The sequence below is a fragment of the Callorhinchus milii genome, unplaced genomic scaffold, assembly GCF_018977255.1.
Source record: "Callorhinchus milii isolate IMCB2004 unplaced genomic scaffold, IMCB_Cmil_1.0 Scaffold3, whole genome shotgun sequence".
Lineage (NCBI taxonomy): Eukaryota > Metazoa > Chordata > Chondrichthyes > Chimaeriformes > Callorhinchidae > Callorhinchus > Callorhinchus milii.
Genome location: NW_024704744.1, coordinates 63865339 through 63884089, shown reverse-complemented (window position 1 = coordinate 63884089; position 18751 = coordinate 63865339). Strand labels below are relative to the sequence as shown.

At 40.9% G+C, this 18751-nt stretch overlaps 1 protein-coding gene across 18 annotated transcripts in view; it reads right to left on the bottom strand.

The window, feature by feature from the left end:
• Nucleotides 1-3332: 3332 nt before the first annotated feature.
• catspere (catsper channel auxiliary subunit epsilon) overlaps nt 3333-18751 on the bottom strand; it is a 45236-nt gene continuing 29817 nt past the window's right edge. For 9 of the 18 annotated variants that reach the window (XM_007905722.2, XM_007904102.2, XM_007904637.2 and 6 more), the window contains 9 exons: nt 16299-16351; nt 14386-14439; nt 12706-12736; nt 12530-12609; nt 10749-10848; nt 9427-9498; nt 7190-7335; nt 4684-4737; nt 3340-3704 (listed from right to left, as the gene is read on the bottom strand). In XM_007905722.2, the coding sequence (XP_007903913.1) occupies nt 3557-3704; nt 4684-4737; nt 7190-7335; nt 9427-9498; nt 10749-10848; nt 12530-12609; nt 12706-12736; nt 14386-14439; nt 16299-16351 (738 nt within the window). In that variant the 3' untranslated portion in view covers nt 3340-3556. Of the gene's footprint in view, nt 3705-4683; nt 4738-7189; nt 7336-9426; nt 9499-10748; nt 10849-12529; nt 12610-12705; nt 12737-14385; nt 14440-16298; nt 16352-18751 lie in introns of those variants that run through there. The other 9 variants (XM_007902480.2, XM_042332905.1, XM_007903062.2 and 6 more) reach the window with 9 other exon arrangements.

Sequence of the window (18751 nt, the reverse complement as noted above, 5' to 3'; positions counted from 1 at the left end):
GGAAGCTCACCAGCCAGGACAGGACGGCTATGTGGTTTGAGCTGCTTAGAGTCCAGCAGTACCCGCAACGCAGGATCTGGGGTCGCCAAGCCTTGGTGCCTTTGACTCGTGCCAAAGCGGCCTTCGACTCCAACATCATCTTGGAGGCTAAACACAACCCAAACATCCTTTATTCCACCACCCACTGCCTCCTCTGTGCCCCCCCTCAGGCCTCCTCAATCTTCGTATCAAATGCCAAGTGCGAGGAGGTCATGGACTTCTTTTCTTCTGAAATACACAACATCCGCCAGGCAGCCTCACCCACCTGCCTCTTGTCAGCCACCACTACACCCTCTCTGTCCCCCTCATCCTCCCCATCATCTGCTCCTACCACCACCCCCATCCTACATTCCTTCCTCCCCATCTCTCCTTCCTCCCTCTCACCCACCATCACCTCCATGCAACCCACCACCTGCTGCCTCGACCGCCTCCTCACCAACTTCCTGGTCACACAGCTCCCCCTCCTCTGCCCACTACTGGCTGACGTCATCAACCAATCCCTCTCCTCCAGATCAGTTCCTGCCTCCCTCAAAACTGCTGTCATCAGCCCCCTCCTGAAAAAACCCTCCCTGGATCCCTCAAATCCCGGCCACTACCGCCCTATTTCTAACCTGTCCTTCTTCGCAAAAGTCCGAGAATGCGTTGTTGCCAATCAACTCCTCACACACCTCTCCTCCCACTCCCTCTTCAAACCCCTCCAGTCCGGTTTCCACCCACAGTACAGAGACTGCGCTTGTGAAAATCACAAAGACATCCTCTCTATCTGTGACCAGGGCTCCCTCTGCCTCCTTGTCCTCCTGGACCTCTCCGCCGCGTTCGACACAGTCGATCACGCCATCCTCCTCCACCGCCTTTCCTCCGTCATCCACCTCAGTGGGACCGCACTCGCCTGGTGCGAGTCCTACCTCACAAACCGCCAGCAGTACGTCTGCACAAACGGCTTCTCCTCCCGCTCTCACCCGGTCACTTGCGAGGTACCCCAAGGATCCATCCTTGGCCCCCTCCTCTTTCTGATCTACATGCTCCTTCAAGGCGACTTCAACCTCCACTTCACCCCCTCCTGCTCCATCTCCTCAGACTTCTCCTCTCTCAACCTCTCCCTCCACATCCATTCTGCTACCCACACCCACGGTCACCCATTCGACCTGGTGATCACCTGGGGCCTCAGTGTCTTGGGTGTCACCATTTTCTGCACACTCAACCTCACTAAGCTAGTCAGGAACCTTGGTGTCTTGTTCGACCCTGAACTGTCCTTTCTCCCCCACATCCACGCCATGACAGGTACTGCCTACCACCACCTCCACAACATTGACAGACTCCGCCATTGCCTCACCTTTTAGGCTGCCGAAACCCTCATCTACGCATTTGTCACATCAAGGCTCAATTACGGAAACTCCCTCCTCATCGACCTTCCCAACTCTTCCCTTCACAAGCGGCAGATCATCCAAAACTCTGCAGCTCGTGTACTCTCATGCACCAGGCTCCATCACCCCATCACTCCCACTCTCGCCCGACTCCACTGGCTCCCTATCCCCCAGAGGATCGAGTTTAAGATCCTCGTCCTCATCCATGGCCTTGTCTCCTCCTACGTCTCTGACGTGCTGACTCCCTACCAACCTGCCTGCTCCCTCAGTTCAGCGGGCTCCGGTCTCCTTACCATCAGTGGCCGGGCTTTCAGCCTCTCTGCCCCCATACTCTGGAACTCCATCCCACAGTCCCTTCGCCTCGCTTCCTCCCTTGCCTCCTTCAAGGCCGGTCTCAAGACCCTTCTTTTCAATTGTGCCTTCCCTCACCCCTAAACCACCCCTCCCTCATGCTCGGGCCCTAACACCTGACTGTCCAGGGCTTTGGGACGTCCTCCCGACATGAAAGGCGCTCTATAAATTTAATTTTGTTGTTGTTTGAGAAAGCAATCTGCAGTCCCTGCCTTTTCCCTATCACCCTGCAGGTGTCAGCATAGCTCAGTTGCTAGTATTCTCAGCAGAAAGTTGAATTCAATAGTCTGGGCTGACCCTCCAATGCATACCAGTTTCACAGTTTCTGTGACAACAACAAATTGCATTTTTATTGCGCCCCTCTTCCAGGGTAGCACCCCAGAGCATTAACGTGTAATGACTGTGTGTTAGTAAGCGAACGCAGCAGCCAATTTGTGCACAACAATGACCCACAAACAGACATGAACAATTCTTTACTTGAGCGGTTGTTGGCCAGGTCACTGGATGAAACCTCCCTTCTCTTTTTGAATAGTGCCACAGGATCTTAAACATCTGCCTTAACAGAAGACAGGGTCACGGTTTAAAGTCTAAACCAAAATACGGTAACACTGCAATATCATGAGTAAAATCTACTGTTGAGCGCTCTGAGACAGTAGCCACATGAAGGGCGCTATATAAATGCAAGTTGTTTTTGGTATTGTACCCTTTTCCAATTCTCGTGGAATTTACTCTTTGGATGTTGAAAACTGCATAGTATCTGAATTTTGAAACCTCGGTTGAGGAAGTTACATCTTTTTAGGAACACGGGAGAAAGAAACTGCTGATTTTTCAATGAGGTGCAGGCCTTAAAAAAAATTGCATAATATCCTATCCTGACATCACAATGTGATACTATCAGAACATCTCAAATGGGCATGAATCTGTGATTTTTCTCTGGCAGAAATATTTATCCTTAACTGGAAATGTGGAGATTGTTAATCAAAAAAGATACCTGAGGTAGAAAGGAATAGAGGGATATAGGATTAGGACACCAACATGAACTAGTGAGGCAAAATAGCCTGTTTCCATGCTGTAACGTTCCATGTAATTCTATGAATTTCCAAAGATAGACAACATCAGGGTCATCTTTTTTCACAGTAAACCTGGTACTTTGTTTTAGAACTTAGTGGTGTAAGGTTTTGATATTTTGGAGTCCTGTAGCTCAGTGGTTAGAACACTCGCCTCGCAAGCGAGAGACCTGGATGCGATTCCCGGCAGAGCGAAATGTTGGTCAAATTTCCTTACTCCGCATGCCTCTGTTTACCTAGCAATTAGTAGGAATCCGATGGTTAGTCGATTGGCGGATCGTTTTTCCAGGGGTAGTAATTCCTTCAAAAAGTCACTTCAATCCAAAATTGTTTGTGAGACATTTCTGTGCGCAATTGGCTGCCGCTTTTCACCCACAAAATATAGTTAATTCACGTTACAGTATATTCTGTGAAGCACTTTGAGAAGTCTCGAACACCTGATAAGGCACTATATCAAATACAAGGATTATTATTATTTACCCCACAAAAAATACATCAATCAGGAAACATGGCATGGCACAACAAACAGTGTTTATTTTATATCAAATTTCACAACAAAAGTAAACAGGAACAAACAAATTTATTAAGAACTAATAACAAACAACATTTCTTTCAAATACTGTATTTAACTACACATGTTGGCTAGTCAGCAATTACATACTTAAGTATTCTTAATGCTAATAAAGAGATTGTTGGCATCCATCATGTTAGTTTGGCTCTGAAGTTTTGGTCTGCTTAAAATCCAACATAGAGTTCATTGCTTGCAGGCTTGGAAAGCATGCCTCTGAAGATTTTAATATACTTATAGTAACTGTAGCCAAAGATGCAGAGTAGAATCAATATGAAGGTCCACACCAGAGAAATAACCAAAATGATGTCATCTCTGCAATGAGACAGAACCTCTAATGAATAAAAGGCATTAAATTATATATATATATATTTGGTCAGCTGGCTCTCTGACGCATGCAAAAAACCTATCACCATTCTTAAGAGTAACCAAACCGGAGTGAGAATTCCTTGTATGACACCACACGGGGAGATTTCCATGTCTGCACTCTCTTCCCGCTAAGCTGAGTGAGAAGATTCCCTGCCCCAGTAATGATCTGCCTCTCCAAGTCCTGCTGATAAGCCAGGCTGGCTGGGATGTCATCAGTGCCTGAGAGTCCTGAGGATCTGCCCGATTCAGGAATCAGACTCCTAAGACCAATTCAGCTCCAAAGATACCCCACTTACTATTAAGTTTTATATATAATTGCAGATGATAAATATATTTCTGAGGCTAACCACAGTATTGCTAAATGTGTTTCTGTAATGTAATTTGAATGATTCTTTATCCTGCTGAAGAGCTTTGTTACTGTTCATTTGTAACAAAACTAATTCTTCTATAATTGTGAATTCCAATTCCAGTAGTGCAATTTTGCACTCCTAATTAAAAAAAACTGTAAAGTTGAATGTATTAGTCAAACTTTCATGCACACATTTATCAATTCTAATATAATAAAACATGCACCAACTATACTAACAGGGTCCAACGAAAGCAAAGTGTAAAACAGAAATTAATTAAAAAGTGGATCTTACAAACAACAGAATTTTTTTTAAAAATCAAAGATCAAACTCGAAGGGTTTATGCTCATTCTATGTCTGTCTTCTGCTGGATAAACATATATAGTACATAAATTATACCCAACAGTTTAGTGTACTGTCCCTTGCAATCCTGTTATAGAGAAAAACTTTGATACAGTAAAAGCATTTCTTGCAAAGCAGCAAATTGTGCACTTTATGATGATAACTCACATAATTGTGATCAATTTAAAAGGAATTCAGGAATTTCAGGGTTATACTGTTTGCTACAGAAAATGTACCTGATAATCACTCCATATGTTTCTATGGCAAATGTGGCTGTCAAGTTACAGAAACTAGAGAGAACAAAATGGTGTTAGCAAAATCACACAAAATTAATTGACAACCCATCCTATGTCACTACCCTAAACACCATTGTAAATATTCCTTCCAAGAGGTCACCCTCTTGGTTGAAAATGCCCAATTTGTAAATGTGTCTACTTCAAAATCATTTATTTACAGTATAAACAGCAACAGCTCCTGCATTAACAAAAACAGAGAGCTGAGAAAACTCAGCAGGTCAGGCAGCATCTATGGAGAAAAGTGAGTCAACGTTTCGGGTCCACGACCCTTCATCAGAACCATTCTGATGAAGGGTCGTGGACCCGAATCAGAACCATTCTGATGAAGGGTCGTGGACCCGAAACGTTGACTCACTTTCCTATCTCCATAGATGCTGCCTGACCTGCTGAGTTTTCCCAGCTCTCTCTGTTTTTATTTCAGATTCCAGCATCTGCAGTATTTTGTATTTTGTACAGCTCCTGCATTGTTCGCTACGGGTTCCAACAAGTCAACTGCTTCCATTCCAATTAGGTTCTATGTACAACTAATCATTTTGTTTGCCCACGAAACACAAATTTGCACTTTACAATATTTCTTGTGTCGCACTCTGAGACGCAACTCTGGGTGGAGGCTGCTATGTAAGTGCAAGTTGATGTAAGGATTATTTACTACTTATTTTGAATGATTCAGCTAAATTTGCTATCCACTTCAGAAATTCCACTCCCTACAATTCTTCTCCTTCCAACCATAAAATAATCTTTACATTTGATACCATGTGGAGTAATTTTGTAATTTTGTAATGTGGCAGTGTTCTATAAGTTGCTTTCCTCTTGTTTTGTCCACCAGGAAGTCCATCTAGCGATGGTTCCACTAATTAGAAGTACAGAGCTTCAGCTGCAGCTGCCTCCCTCAGTATATCAAATAAGACAGACATTAAACTCCAGATATATGAGCTGATTCCAGTTAATGCATTCCAGCAGTTATCATCCCAAACCTCAGAGATCCCCCTATTCAACCAACATGTGCTTTCAGCATGGGGAAGAACGTATACAGCTTGTGATGAGGAGGCACCTTGATATTACGAGAAGAAGTCCAAGGCCAATGCCACTTACCAGACTTATTCATCAACAACTAGTTAATCTAGGTCCTCATGTGAGAGAGCCTTGCAAAGAGACATATCTGCTGTGAGCCGACTTCACCTGCAGTGTGCTGCATTACACGTCAATGTCGATTGGAGCCTTCGCTCCCTGCAAGCATTTTCTCTTTTTACCACAAATAATAATAATAATCCTTGCATTTGATATAGCGCTTTTCACTTCGGGAGGACATCCCAAAGCGCTTCACAGAACACACTGTAAAGTGAATTGACTGTATATTTGTGGGCGAACGCGGCAGCCAATTGCGCACAGCAATGTCCCACAAACAGTCGTAGATTGAAAATGACCAATTTATTATTTATTATTTGGTTTTGGAGGGATTATTATTAGGCTCTGTGTGGAGTAAGGAAACTTGCCCAAGGTTTCGCCCTCTGCCTGGAATTGAACTCAGGTCTCTCGCATGCAAAGCGAGTGCTCTAACCACTGAGCTACAGGACTCCATGTGACTGCTTTGTCCTGGATTTCATAATGGGCACGGAAACCCCTCTGATGATCAAAACAATCAAGGGGTATCATGAAGGTAGCTAGATATACAAGCCGTCAGCTTGGCTCATTTAGTAGCACTCTTCCTGCTGGTTGTAGGGTGTAGATTCAAGCTCTATTTTGTAACTTTTGAGTTTACCACAGTAGTGGTACTGGGAAAATACATAAAAACACAATGGCGTGTATAAATCTTTGGAAAAAAGATTTTTTTGACATTCCTTCATTACTGTCATTCCTTAATTGTTTGATTCCTTTTTATCTGTTTAAAAATAAAAACAGATTTTTTTGCAGGACCTTTTTCTGTATTATACAATTAAACAAATGATATTTATATAGCCCCTTTCAGGTCATTTTCCCGTTCAACATCCTGAAGATAAATTCAAAGGCAAAAATGTTTTATATACAGAAACCGCACATGGAAAGGTGTAAAACATTTGAGTACATTATTGTTTCAAAAATGTTTCTAAAACAATCTTGAACATAAATTTTTTGTCATTAAATTATTTAATTTCTTTTCATCTCTTTAAAATTGAGGATGGTCTATATATATATATTCATATCAGAGGTTATTCCTTAAAATGAGATGTTAAACTGATCTGCCTCCTATGGAGGCAGTTGTTAAAGATCCCATGGCAAGATTCGAAAAGGTATATTCTCCCTGTATCCCGGCTAACAATCCCCTAGGCAAATTGATCATTCACTTCATGGCTGTTTTGAAGAATTTTGATGCAAATTGGCTGCTGCAGTACCCATTATAGGCGTTAAATCAAATACTCAATTTACAAACATTTGTGTTTTCTAATAAAAACAACCTGAGTCAAACTACCTGAAATTGGGGTCCACAATTTTCACGTGAAACAGGAAGAGTGCATTATGATCTGTTGGCCAGGTCAGGAACCTGTCACTTGATGAATTCAAAGTCATATAGCTTGTGTTCGGGTAATCAAACTCAGTGCAGGGATTAATAATACTCTTTATTGAAAATAAAAGCATAGGAGAGCAAGAAATGAGAAAAAACACTATTTAACGGTTCAAGCCTGTTCATTTCAGAGCCTACAGAAAACATACCTGATTGTAACTTAATCCACCCACACTATTTTTTGGAGGATGGGGGTCATGAAGCAGACCATTGTTTGCTGAACAAAGGGAGCGGCTAGGTCTGTAGGGTTGTAGGAGATCGCAGAGCTAGGGCAAGATCATGGAAGGATTTAAAGGAAAGAACAGGGATCCTGAATTGAATCCACTGAGGAATTGGGTACCAGCGAAGCCAAGCGACAATGGGGATGGTAGGCTGATGGAACCTGGTGCGGGAGACGACACGAACTGCAGATTTCTGGATAGTCTGCAACTTGTGTAAGTTAGTATTGGGGAATACGGTGAGAAGGATATTGACATAGTCAAGCCTGGATATAGTAAAAGTGTAAATCAGGGTCTTGGGCAGTCCAGAGGCAGAGGGAGTGGAGGGGGCAGGCAATGTTACGCAAAAATACATACAGATGCAGTGGAGGACAGTACCCAAAATGTATTGTTGGAATTGTCTAAATGGGTTTGCCCTTAAATTAAATAATGCCATATTTAAAGCACAAAAAATGCATCCAAATTTGTTTTGGATTTACACCCAGGTTTATTTCTATTACTGTGTAATATCCAAGGCTTGGTATCCAGCTTGTTCGGTATGCAGAGAAGTACATAGCTGTTGCTCAAGCTTCACACATGTAGGGATGTCTGTACGATCTGTGAGCAGGATAGTGGCAATGCTCTCATGCTGCAGTGCTCACCAGTAAACCCAGGGAATTCCTGGTACCTGCTATTCACCAATTGAGAGTTCAAACCTATACTTGTTGGATGTCAAATGATCAACTAGGGACTATTCTCTGGGGGGGGAGGGGGAGTTAACCAGGATCTTCTTTGGCTCCACAGTAATGTGCTTAGACGACAACTGTCAGAATCGAACCAATACTCTGTGGCAGTCTCGCTAGTTCAGTTTCTGAGCACCTCCACAAGTTGCAGGTCATTCAGAACTCTGCAGCTCATGTACTGTCCCGCACGAGGCTTCGCGACCACATCACTGCCACCCTCGCTCGCCTCCACTGGCTCCCCATCCCCCAGAGGATCAAATTCAACATTCTCATCCTCTCCTACAAGGCCATTCACGGCCTTGCTCCCTCCTACCTCTTCGACCTACTATCCCCCTACTTACCTGCCCGTACCCTCCATTCCTCTGGCTCCGGTCTGCTCCACATCCCCCGCCCTAACCGCCCTACCATCGGTGGCCGGGCCTTCAGGCTCTCAGCCCCTAGGCTCTGGAACTCCATCCCCCAGTGCCTTCGCCGCTTCCTCCCTTTCCTCCTTCAAGGCCGGTCTCAAGACCTTTCTCTTCAACCATGCCTTCAGCTCCCCTCTCGACTCTCTAACCCCTCCTCGCTCCCTTCCTTCCCTCCCCTCACCCTGACCATTCCCCCCCTGCTCGGGTCCTGACCTAACTGTCCAGCGCCTTGGGACATCCTCCCGACGTGAAAGGCGCTCTATAAATGAAATCTTGTTGTTGTTGAGGATGGCCTGCAGTACTCTAGGACATTGCAGATGACAGATCAGCCTTCTGGCTCATCGGGAGGACTTAGGAAGGCCAGACCAGCCACTGGGAGCAGGGATTCTTCTCAATCCGCTCCCCTTAATACTGCAAGCCAAAGTCCTATTGGGTAAGGTAGTCCTAGCTTGACAAGTTTGTCAGATAGTTCTCTCAATGCAGGTTTAGCTGGTTAAACTCCAGCAGTATCCCAACATACACTCCAGGGTCCTCAAGCCTTGGCTCTTGCTAAACTGCACCCAATACTCTCTGCTATTAGGCAGGGAGAGAATGCACAATCTATTCCAGACACAGAGAAACCTCAGAGGTTTCTACTTTTGTTACAATTAGTAATTGTCTGTTTTTGTACAATGTAAATCTTTTAACAAGGAACAAATACAATATTACTCTTACTTAATAGGGCATACAGACCAAATTTTCTTTGCAACTCTCCCATCTTGAAATTAGCTACATTCAATGAATAATCCATTTAGTACCTCTTTCCAATTGTTCATTTTGTGTGGCCGATCCTTGACTAAAATAGACTCTGTTTTAGAGTTGCAAACAACCTAAACAAATCAAGTGGTTAATGATTAAATGTATGCATACTTCATTGCGCAGGTTCTTCTTTCATCAGTTCAACATTAGTGCATGCTAATGGCCAAGAGTGAGAATTGCTTTTAGTAATAACTAAATTATTTTGGTTGATAGAAATTTTCCAAATGCAATATTTACACTTCCCTTCATATATAGACTTACAGTGCTCAGTGATGGGCAGCCAGTGGAACCTGGCCACAACTGGTGAAATGTGGGTATAGAATTTGGTCTGGGTCAGTATGTGGGAGACCGGTGAGGAGTGCATTGGATGAGGGAGGAGGGATGATCAAGGAGGATGGAGTGGGCAAAAGTGTCAAAAGCAGCAGAGAGGTCAAAAAGGGAGCCCTGGTCACACAGAAAAACTACTTTGTTGGAAACCAGATTGGAGTTGCTCAAGCAATGAATCGACGTAAAGGCAAGAGCAAAATTGAGTATCAAGAATACATTCAAAGACTTTGGATAGAAGGGCAAATTAGAGTTGGGCTGGTAGATACAGAGTTTGGATGAAGTGAGGGTACATTTTTGGAGGAGGGGTGTATAAGTGAAAAGCCTTTATATGGGACCATGAATACGAGCCATCAAAGTCACCAATATACCAGCAAGCAGCCGTTTTTGATGATGTAGTAATCCCACAAATGAGTCCAAAGGAGACTTGTTTTAATGATGTTCATGAGGTCACACATCCAAATTAATTGGTCAAGCATCTCATGGCTATTTGTGGAGCCTTGATGAAGCAAAAGGTCTATTTGACTACATAAGCAGTCACGGCACTTGACAGGAATTATCTGCACCTTAGCCGAGAAGGGTTTGGTGAAAATTTTCATAATGGCGTAATTGAAATTAGAAATACAATGGATAGGGAATCAAATATACAATATACAAATATACATATCAAGTACCGATACAGGGTTTGAACTCACAACCTCATCTAAATGCAAGAGTCCTAATCAAAGCTAATAGCAGTAAAAGGAACAGCAATTAATTGCATTTGCTGTACGTTATCTGGACATAGAATAAAAGTTAGTTCTGATATTTTCTTTGCATCATGTGGAAATATAAATTTCTGTACATAAAATGTATCACTGTTATCAGTGTCAGTGGTAAGAATTACACCTTTATTACAGAGTGCTTTCTCTATTAAAAATAATTATACTTTACCTTCATATTTTTATGTTATTTATCAAGTAATGCAAAAGATAAATAATGTCAGTTGAAATTTCACCTTCTTAATGCTGTCATTAAATGAGAAGTCATTTCTGTTATATTTCTCCCAAATAACATACTGGACATTTACTTTTTCAATAAGTTTTTCACCAATATACCTATAACCACAAAAACAGAAAAAATACATTGAAATCAATGCATTTATTATTTGGTTTCAAATCCCAATCAGAAATATGTAAACACATACAACATTTACTTTGTATCTTCAAACTTTATTAACACAAATGTCAATAACGAAAACTTCCAGTTATGATCAAGTGTGTTCCTCATCTTACCTGCACTATTCTGTTCCATCTGTATGTGGTTAAAAACTACATATAATTTCTCCTGAGTTACAATTAAAACCTTCATACTTGAGCCTTACTTTGTTTTATCTGATTGTGAAGACATGTAAACTGGCCTGATTAGGGGGAGCAATTCTGATTATTTATTAAGTAGAATTTGAAAAAGAAAACAGAATGTATGGAAATATTACATACAGGTAACACAAGTTAGTTACATGTGGCTTTCCTTAAATGCTTTAGAAATAAATGATTCCAAATTATACAAAAGCTTGTAAATTAATAGGCATTGTGAGCCAGTACCGGGAGCAACCTCGACTGTTCACTAACCAATCATGATCTGCCTCTGTACAAGAAGTGCTACTTTAAATGCTCATAGCACAATTGGGTGAACAATTGCAAAATCTAAAGATTTGTTTGCAAATATCCCGAGAGGTGAATCAATGTTGTTTTAACAAGTTATCTGCATAGATTCTGTAAATTATGGATAAAACATTTCGGAATCAGACTGCAGTCTGCTATTTGGAAGCCCCTAAAATAAGGACAGACAAGTCTCCCTGCTCTCTGTCTCGCTCCCACACTCTCTCTATTTGTCTGAGAGTTTCACATTTGCAGGCTACCTACACAAAGGATTGACTGGACGTGTCAAAGCACTTCACAGAATATGCTGTAAAGTGAATTGACTGTATATTTGTGGGCGAAGGACAAGTTACAACTTGCAAAGGACAAGTTCAGGACAGATACCAGGTACTAGTTTTTTATCCAAAATTAACGGTTGAAATACAACAACTTGCATATTTAGGCGAGGTGACGTCTCGGAGCACTTAACAATGGTATAGTTTGACACCAAGCCAGGGAAAAGGGGGAGATAACCATGGCATGGTTAAAAAGGAAAGTGTTCAGGTATGACCTGATGACATGCAAGGCAGAAGGATTGAGGCAAGGAGTTCCAGTGAGTCAAGGCACAGCAGCTGAACGCACAGCTGCTGATGATGAGTGGAAGGTTTGAGGGACATGCTGAAGTCCCAAGCCGGCTGAGGCCTGATTCGGCTAATACATTACAAGGAAGAGTATTTGAGGCCAGGAAACTAGACTCATTTAATAAAGTTTAGTTTAAAAATAATAATAATCCTTGCATTTGATATAGCTGGAAATATAGTGGATGGATATTGTGGTAGGATGAACTCAAATGGGCCAAAATTCATCCGAACCTCTCGTGATCCATATTTAATTCCTGAGCCATATGTTTACACAAAGTCTTTATTTACCACCAATGGCATTAATTATTCTGAATGGTTCCGGAGAATAATTTGAATTCGTAAACACAGGACTGTATTTGTAAGATTGTTGCAGTCGTTTCAGTACTGGAAATTTTGCTAAGTCTTACATCGAATGATTCTAAGATTACACCCTCATATTTTCCAATTTGGGACTAACTTACTAAAATAAATTCTCATTTAACTTCTCACCATTATTTTTCATTGTATTGAATACTTACAATAATATTGTTGGCTTGTAGCTCTTCTTGTGGTGAATCTGCATCGGGCAACCATATCTCGGCTTGTCATAATATGCAAGCTAGATTAAAAAAAACAAATTTGCACTTTCAATTTTAATATTCAACTATGTATATCAATAATGTAACAAAAAAAAATCATAGTTTGGAGTACTCACAATATCAATCAGGCTGTTTGTTACATGATGCCTAAAGAAAGAACGATTGGTATTGTGTACATTAATGTTTTAAAACTTAAACCAGGGGAGACTTTTAAAAGCATTCATTGAGGTCAACACTTCATCATAAGATTAGAGAGTGCCCAATGGCTCAGTGGGCATGTCATGGAGCTTGGTATTTTATACCCAATGCTTCAGTGATTAGAGTCTTGAGTCAGGAGGACAAATCCAGTATCCCGTTTATATTAACAAATTTAAAATACACACTTCTCGAAATCTTTTAAAATATTTAATGAACACAAGCATATATTTTACCTTTACAGTTTACTGGCACTTACAGTTTGAGCAGAGGAGCGAGCTGACCCACTTGTTTGTTACAAGTCCCTTCCAAGGTGCAACTCTTGATTAAAACCTAGCAACCCTAGGCGGATTACAGCCATTAGTTCGCCACCAAGAGGAGCACCAAGCATTGCTTTATATAGGAGTGTGACTGCTTGCTAAATCTGTGCTGCAAGCAGTTTCTGCAACTTGGAATCTTGCAGACCACATTTAAAGGGGAAGACCTCCTCATTTTCCTGTATATACAACTATACAATATTATTTAAACATCACAAAAGGCTGCAAGAATAGGGTAACTTTGAAACTCCATTCAAACAAGTTTGCAGGTTCCGTGGTCATGACATCACTAGCGTCACAGACAAATGCACTACCTAAATGATAATTCCCTATTTTGATACCCGTTCTGACTCAATTGATGATTCATTCAACCTTAGTGCCCTTGTATTATGAAGGAAAAAGATAATTTTAGGATCAGGAAGAGAATGAACCCTCTTTAAAAGGTTACCATTGGGAAGGCAGGTCAACATGATGTGATTATAAAATGGAGCCACAATTTGCAATTCAGTCATTAACCATGGCTCTTGTTACAAATCACCGCAATTTAAATCCCAAAAGAATCGTTAGCATAGGTCTATAAGCTGCTTGTGTTTTTGCACTCTGAGGGAAATTCAGTCATTTTTAATTGACAGAAATACATAGAATGACACTAAATGTAAAATAGATCATATGGCCCAACTAAACCCAACTGCAGGTTTATCCTCCTCATGAGCCTCCACCCCGCCTTTTCCATCTTCTTATATTCCCTCTATTCGCTTCTCCCTCGTGTATGCATCGAAGCTTTTCCAAAATATATAGGTTTTTTTTCTTCTATCACAGTTCCACATTCTCACCTCCGTACATATAAAGAAGTTGCTCCTAACTCCCTTTTGTAACTGCTATTAGCTATCTTATATTTATGCCTCTCGTTTTAGACTCACAAACAAGCGTAAACAGCCTATTAAGATCTACCTTAGCAAATCCTTTCATAATTTTAAACACCTCTACTTCATAAACAGATTTCAGACACTGCATGTAACAGTACTTTAAAATAGTTATTCTTCTGTAATTTCTTAAAACAAAATTATGGTAAATATGCAACATTTCATGGATATGGATGATAGAATTGGATAACTTTGAATACAATCACTTACAATCACTTACAATCTGTTATGTTGAGATGTATACTTACAGTGCTGGATCATCAATTGCAGATTTAAAACAGTATCATTTATGAAACCTTGAGAAGTCATATAACACTAAATAGGTGTAACAAAGTAAGAAAACTCAATGTTTATTTCTTACCGTGATATAATGTAAGATTGTTTGTCGTGGAAAGTACATTTTACAGGGTGATCTCTTAAAGAAATTCAATAGTTAATAAAAGTATGATAAATGTAGGGTAAAAGTAAGATAAAAGTAAATTATGAGAAAAAATAACACATCACAAGATTGAAAGACACAAGGAAGCCTTTGATTTCATTCTTCTAAAATAACTACTTTTATTGGCCTTCCATTCCAGCCATTTCTTAAATCAGTGCAGCATCCTAGCATTTACCATCCATCCTGGTAACTCATTCCAACTATTAATTATCTTTTGATAAACAAATCAATTAGTCAAAGGCTTAAGTGTCACCTAAGATCTAACTGAATACTTAACAGGCAATACACCCACAGAAATTTACAGCACAGAAGGAGGTCACTAGGCCCATCGTGTTCATGCTGGCTCTTTTAAGAGCATTCCTTTCAGCCCCATTTAATTGACCTAACCCCATACCCCTGTTGTTTACTCTTTTTTAGGTACTTATCTAGGTACTTACTTATCCCTTTGAAAGCTAATATCGATTCTGCTTCAACCACTGCTGCCATATCATAACTACTCAGTGTGAAAAAAATTCTCCTAATCTCCCCATTTTGCTAACTGTTATACTGATGCCCTCTAATTACTGATTTACCGACCAATGGAAATATTGTTTCCCAATTGAATCTATCGAAACCCTCATAATGTCTACAGCATTACATTTATCAATTCTCTTGTTATATTTGACTAATACAGTTTGAAAAATTAACCAAGACTGCCCGAACATCCATGGCTCACAATAGGGGTATGGGATATTCAGTAGCTCTGATCTAGCCAGTCACTGTATGTATATGAGTGTGTACGGTTTTCATTTCCTCCACTTCCACTCCACTTTTTGATTTGCGCACGTGTTGTTTGGGTCAGGAATACAGTGCACTTTGCAGGAGTCTGTACAGAAACTTGGATATACACGCCTTTTTCCATATTGTGAACTCTATGGTAAGTTTTTAGAAGATCCTCAAACTTTGTAATTACCATTGTCTTTTAGGCTTTGTTTTTAGTACAAATTCCAGGCTTGTAAAAAGAAATCACATGCACTTTGACTCTGAAGAAACAGCTAACAGATCAATTCCCAGTTACTCAAAGACATCCCTGGCCAAAAAACTGTGTACAAGTCCATAGATACTGTTCCTGACATTAAAAATCATGTCAACTACCGAACTGAGTTTTTAAAAACCATCCGGTCGATATGCCTCCTCACAAACTCATACTAAAGATTGGATGCATAGTCAAGCTGCTCAGGAATCTACATGCACCGAAGCTATGCAATGGCACTAGGTTGGTGGTAAAGTTGGTGCCACATGTTATAGAAGCAACTATTCTGACTAGTCAGTTCAAAGAGGAAGATGTATCCATTCCTCGCATCCCCAGCTCTCAAGTCAAAAGACTCCAATTCCCTGTTCGAATGTGCTTTGCTATGTCAATTAACAAGGCACGGGGTAAAGCTTACAGGTTGCTGGCCTTTTCTTGAATACACCCTGCTTTTCCCATGGTCAGTTCTATGTTGGATGCTCACGTGTGGGTTCACCTCAAAACCTGCACATCATGGAAGGAGGAAAAACTGCAAATGTTGTGTACACGGAAGCCTTGCAATAACTCAAGGACCTGCCTGATCCCACAGTAAACCTCTTCGGTTAGCGAGCTCTGAGGATCTTCTATCATTCATGAGCTATGACCCTTTGATAGCATCTTCTATCATTCATGAGCTATGAGATGTACACACAGTGTTTATGGCATGTTAAATGGTTTGTGAGTTCTATCACTGAAATCTACATTCCATATTGGATCCCTTGGTTGCAAGCGTAGCTACAACGGGTACAGCTAGTTTGAAATAAAGACAATAAAGACAAGGATTTACCTTTGTACTTTTATGTGTTTTCTTGGCGGACAACCCACAGATATGAACGAAATCTGGAAATGAAGTACAAAGACTAAAATTATTCTTCTTTGGACTAAAAATATCATCATAATGTTGGTAGACTTGGGAATATTTAGCAACAAGACATATCCTACAATTTACAGTAAAATCCTGTAAAGTGTTTTCACACATTCTGATGATGTGAGAAGGGGTTATATTAAAAATGCATTATTACAGTGTAAAAAATTTGCTCCTAAAATTAAAAGGGATATTTCAGGCCAAAATAATGTAGTGTCAAGTGTAAAAACCTTTAACTGGACCTAATTAATGGGTTTTGGTGGTAGCAAAATGATTAAGCTCCCCGAAATGGAGAACACTAGGCATATCTTTGGTGGAATTATGAGGTAATCAAATGTGCCAAAACAGGTGCACATACATTGTAAAGTACTGTAAAGTGCTTTGTGATAGTCTCCTATGTGAAAATCATAGTAGAAATATAAATTGTATTGTTTTGGGATAGCTTCTTTAAACACTAATGCACAGGAGCTGATGGCAATACTGTATGTACAGTAGTTTGTTGTTTTGGATACTGAAACTATACAACTAGTAACTCGTGACTAGTTGTATAGTTTCTGTAAATTATAACTTACTTGTGAGGTTAACTCGCTATTGTAGTCAAAATTCCTCAGTCTGTTTGCTGACTTAATTCACAAGTTTCCACTGTACTGCATTTACAACACCAATGTTAGGGTGCAGTAAAAAGAACTGCGTCCTGCATCTGTCTAACCCATATCAAATCTGATGCTGATGCTAGATTCCTTTTGTTCCAGATCCAAGTCATGCATAAAATAGGCATGAAACAAATAAAGAGCTATTTGACATTTCGACAATCATAGTATTTTTACTTTGGCCTAAGTATCAGGAATAATGATTGAAATGACTGAAAATTCTAATTGTCATGACAACTCGGTTAGTAAAAAATATTCCAAATAGCCCCCTTTGCTCCCTTGCTGACTACAATAAACTTCTGATAACTCGTCACTCCAAGGGAAATGAGCTTAGTGACAACAACGACAACAACTTGGATTTATATAGCGCCCTCCACGCCAGACGGCGTCTCAAGAGCGCTTTACAGTAACGGATCCCGGGACCGAGTCAGGGGGAGGGGGAGAAGGTGACCAAAGAAAGGTCTTCAGCAGAGACCTGAAAATGGGAAGGGAGGGAACGAGACAAAGGGAGTGAGGAAGGCAGTTCCAGAGCCTCAGGGCATAGTGGCTGAAGACACGGCCGCTGAGGGTAGAGCGGAGGACTCGGGGGATGAGGAGGAGGCCAGACCCGGAGGAACGAAGGCAACGGATACTGTTTTGAGGAGAGAGGAGGTCAGAGTGACGAGTTAGTCATATGTATACATACATAAATAAATGCGGCTGAGAGGTTCGGAGCATGATGACTTAAGTGGTAGTGACAAGTTAAGCCAGGGTTAAGTAATCAAGAGTTTACTGTATGTTAAATTGAGGTAATCTAGTAACTGAGCCACCAACCAATGGAAAAAATAATAATCGCTGCATTTTGATATAGTGCCTTGAGATGTCTCAAAAGTGCTTCACAGAATAAACTGTAAAGTGAATTGACTGTATACTTTGTGGGTGAAACGCGGCAGCCAATTGGGCACAGCAGTGTCCCACAAACAGTCGTGGATTGAACTGACCAATTTATTTTTTTGGAAGGAATTATTACCCCAGGAAAAGCGGTCCGCCAATCAACTAACAACTGGGTTCCTACTTACCGCTAGGTAAACAGAGACATGTGGAGTAAGGAAACTTGGCCAACATTTCCCCCTGCTGAGAATCGAACCCAGGTCTCTCGCTTGCGAGGCGAGTGCTCTAACCACTGAGCTATAGGACAAAATACTTTATTCCTATGAACTCTATCAAAACTACTCAGAATTTGAAAGAACTAAAGTTAATTTAATTGCTCCTTCAAATGAGGGAAAGCTTAAAGCCAGGCAAGCAGTTTTTGCAGTAAGCAAAAAGATCAAAATCACATTGTAAGAAAATCAGCTTTAATGTCTGAGGCATCACAGCAAAACCTTCTTTGAGGAAACTTAAATGCGCAGTTTAGTTCCAATCAACCCATGAATTCAGTCATGCTGCCTTCTATCAAATTGACACCTGGCTGAAGGAGGCACCTTTAGAAAGACAAATTGTCATCAGAGGATAGCAGTGTGCTGCATCTTGTATACTTTGCTTTAAGGGGATGTATCCTGAGTGTGACACAGTAAAGGGAATTTCTTAAAGAGGAAGTGTTCTAGGCCAAAGTCCAGATCAAATGGGCCTAATTTTACACTGTGGGGTGGGATGCTGTTGTATTAGAAGCATGAAGAAGAGCCTACATGTAGGTAATCTTCCTTTCCTTATCATAAGAGTAACTTAAATTGATGCCATCTAATCACT